At 39.7% G+C, this 247-nt stretch overlaps 1 protein-coding gene across 1 annotated transcript in view; it reads right to left on the bottom strand.

Annotated features, from left to right (window-relative positions):
• Positions 1-142, bottom strand: part of LOC119586449 — a 4,345-nt gene extending 4,203 nt beyond the window's left edge. The window contains exon 1 of the mRNA XM_037935181.1: positions 33-142. Coding sequence (XP_037791109.1) covers positions 33-122 — 90 coding nt within the window. The 5' untranslated portion in view covers positions 123-142. The remainder of the gene's footprint in view (positions 1-32) is intronic.
• Positions 143-247: the final 105 nt, after the last annotated feature.

Below are 247 nucleotides of genomic sequence, written 5' to 3'. Positions count from 1 at the left end.
GACTATAGCAATAACATTGCCAACTGACTTACGAGTGCTGAGAATCCGAAGGTAATCCGGATTATCTTCGTAATCCCCAACAGCACGAGTAATATCTTGATCCTTGGCTTTTGAAAGATCATCTTAACATGAATTGGCGATCTAAATGGACAAAAACTGAGGTAAGTGAGCTGTGTTTAAATGTCGGTATCGGAAGCCATTACTGTAGGTGTGTTTATGTACATTTACACACACATGCTTCGTGATT

Source organism: Penaeus monodon, chromosome 21 (genome assembly GCF_015228065.2).
Source record: "Penaeus monodon isolate SGIC_2016 chromosome 21, NSTDA_Pmon_1, whole genome shotgun sequence".
Classification (NCBI taxonomy): Eukaryota; Metazoa; Arthropoda; class Malacostraca; order Decapoda; family Penaeidae; genus Penaeus; species Penaeus monodon.
The sequence above is the reverse complement of the archived record's forward strand: the minus strand, read 5'-3'. Positions and strand labels throughout refer to the sequence as shown.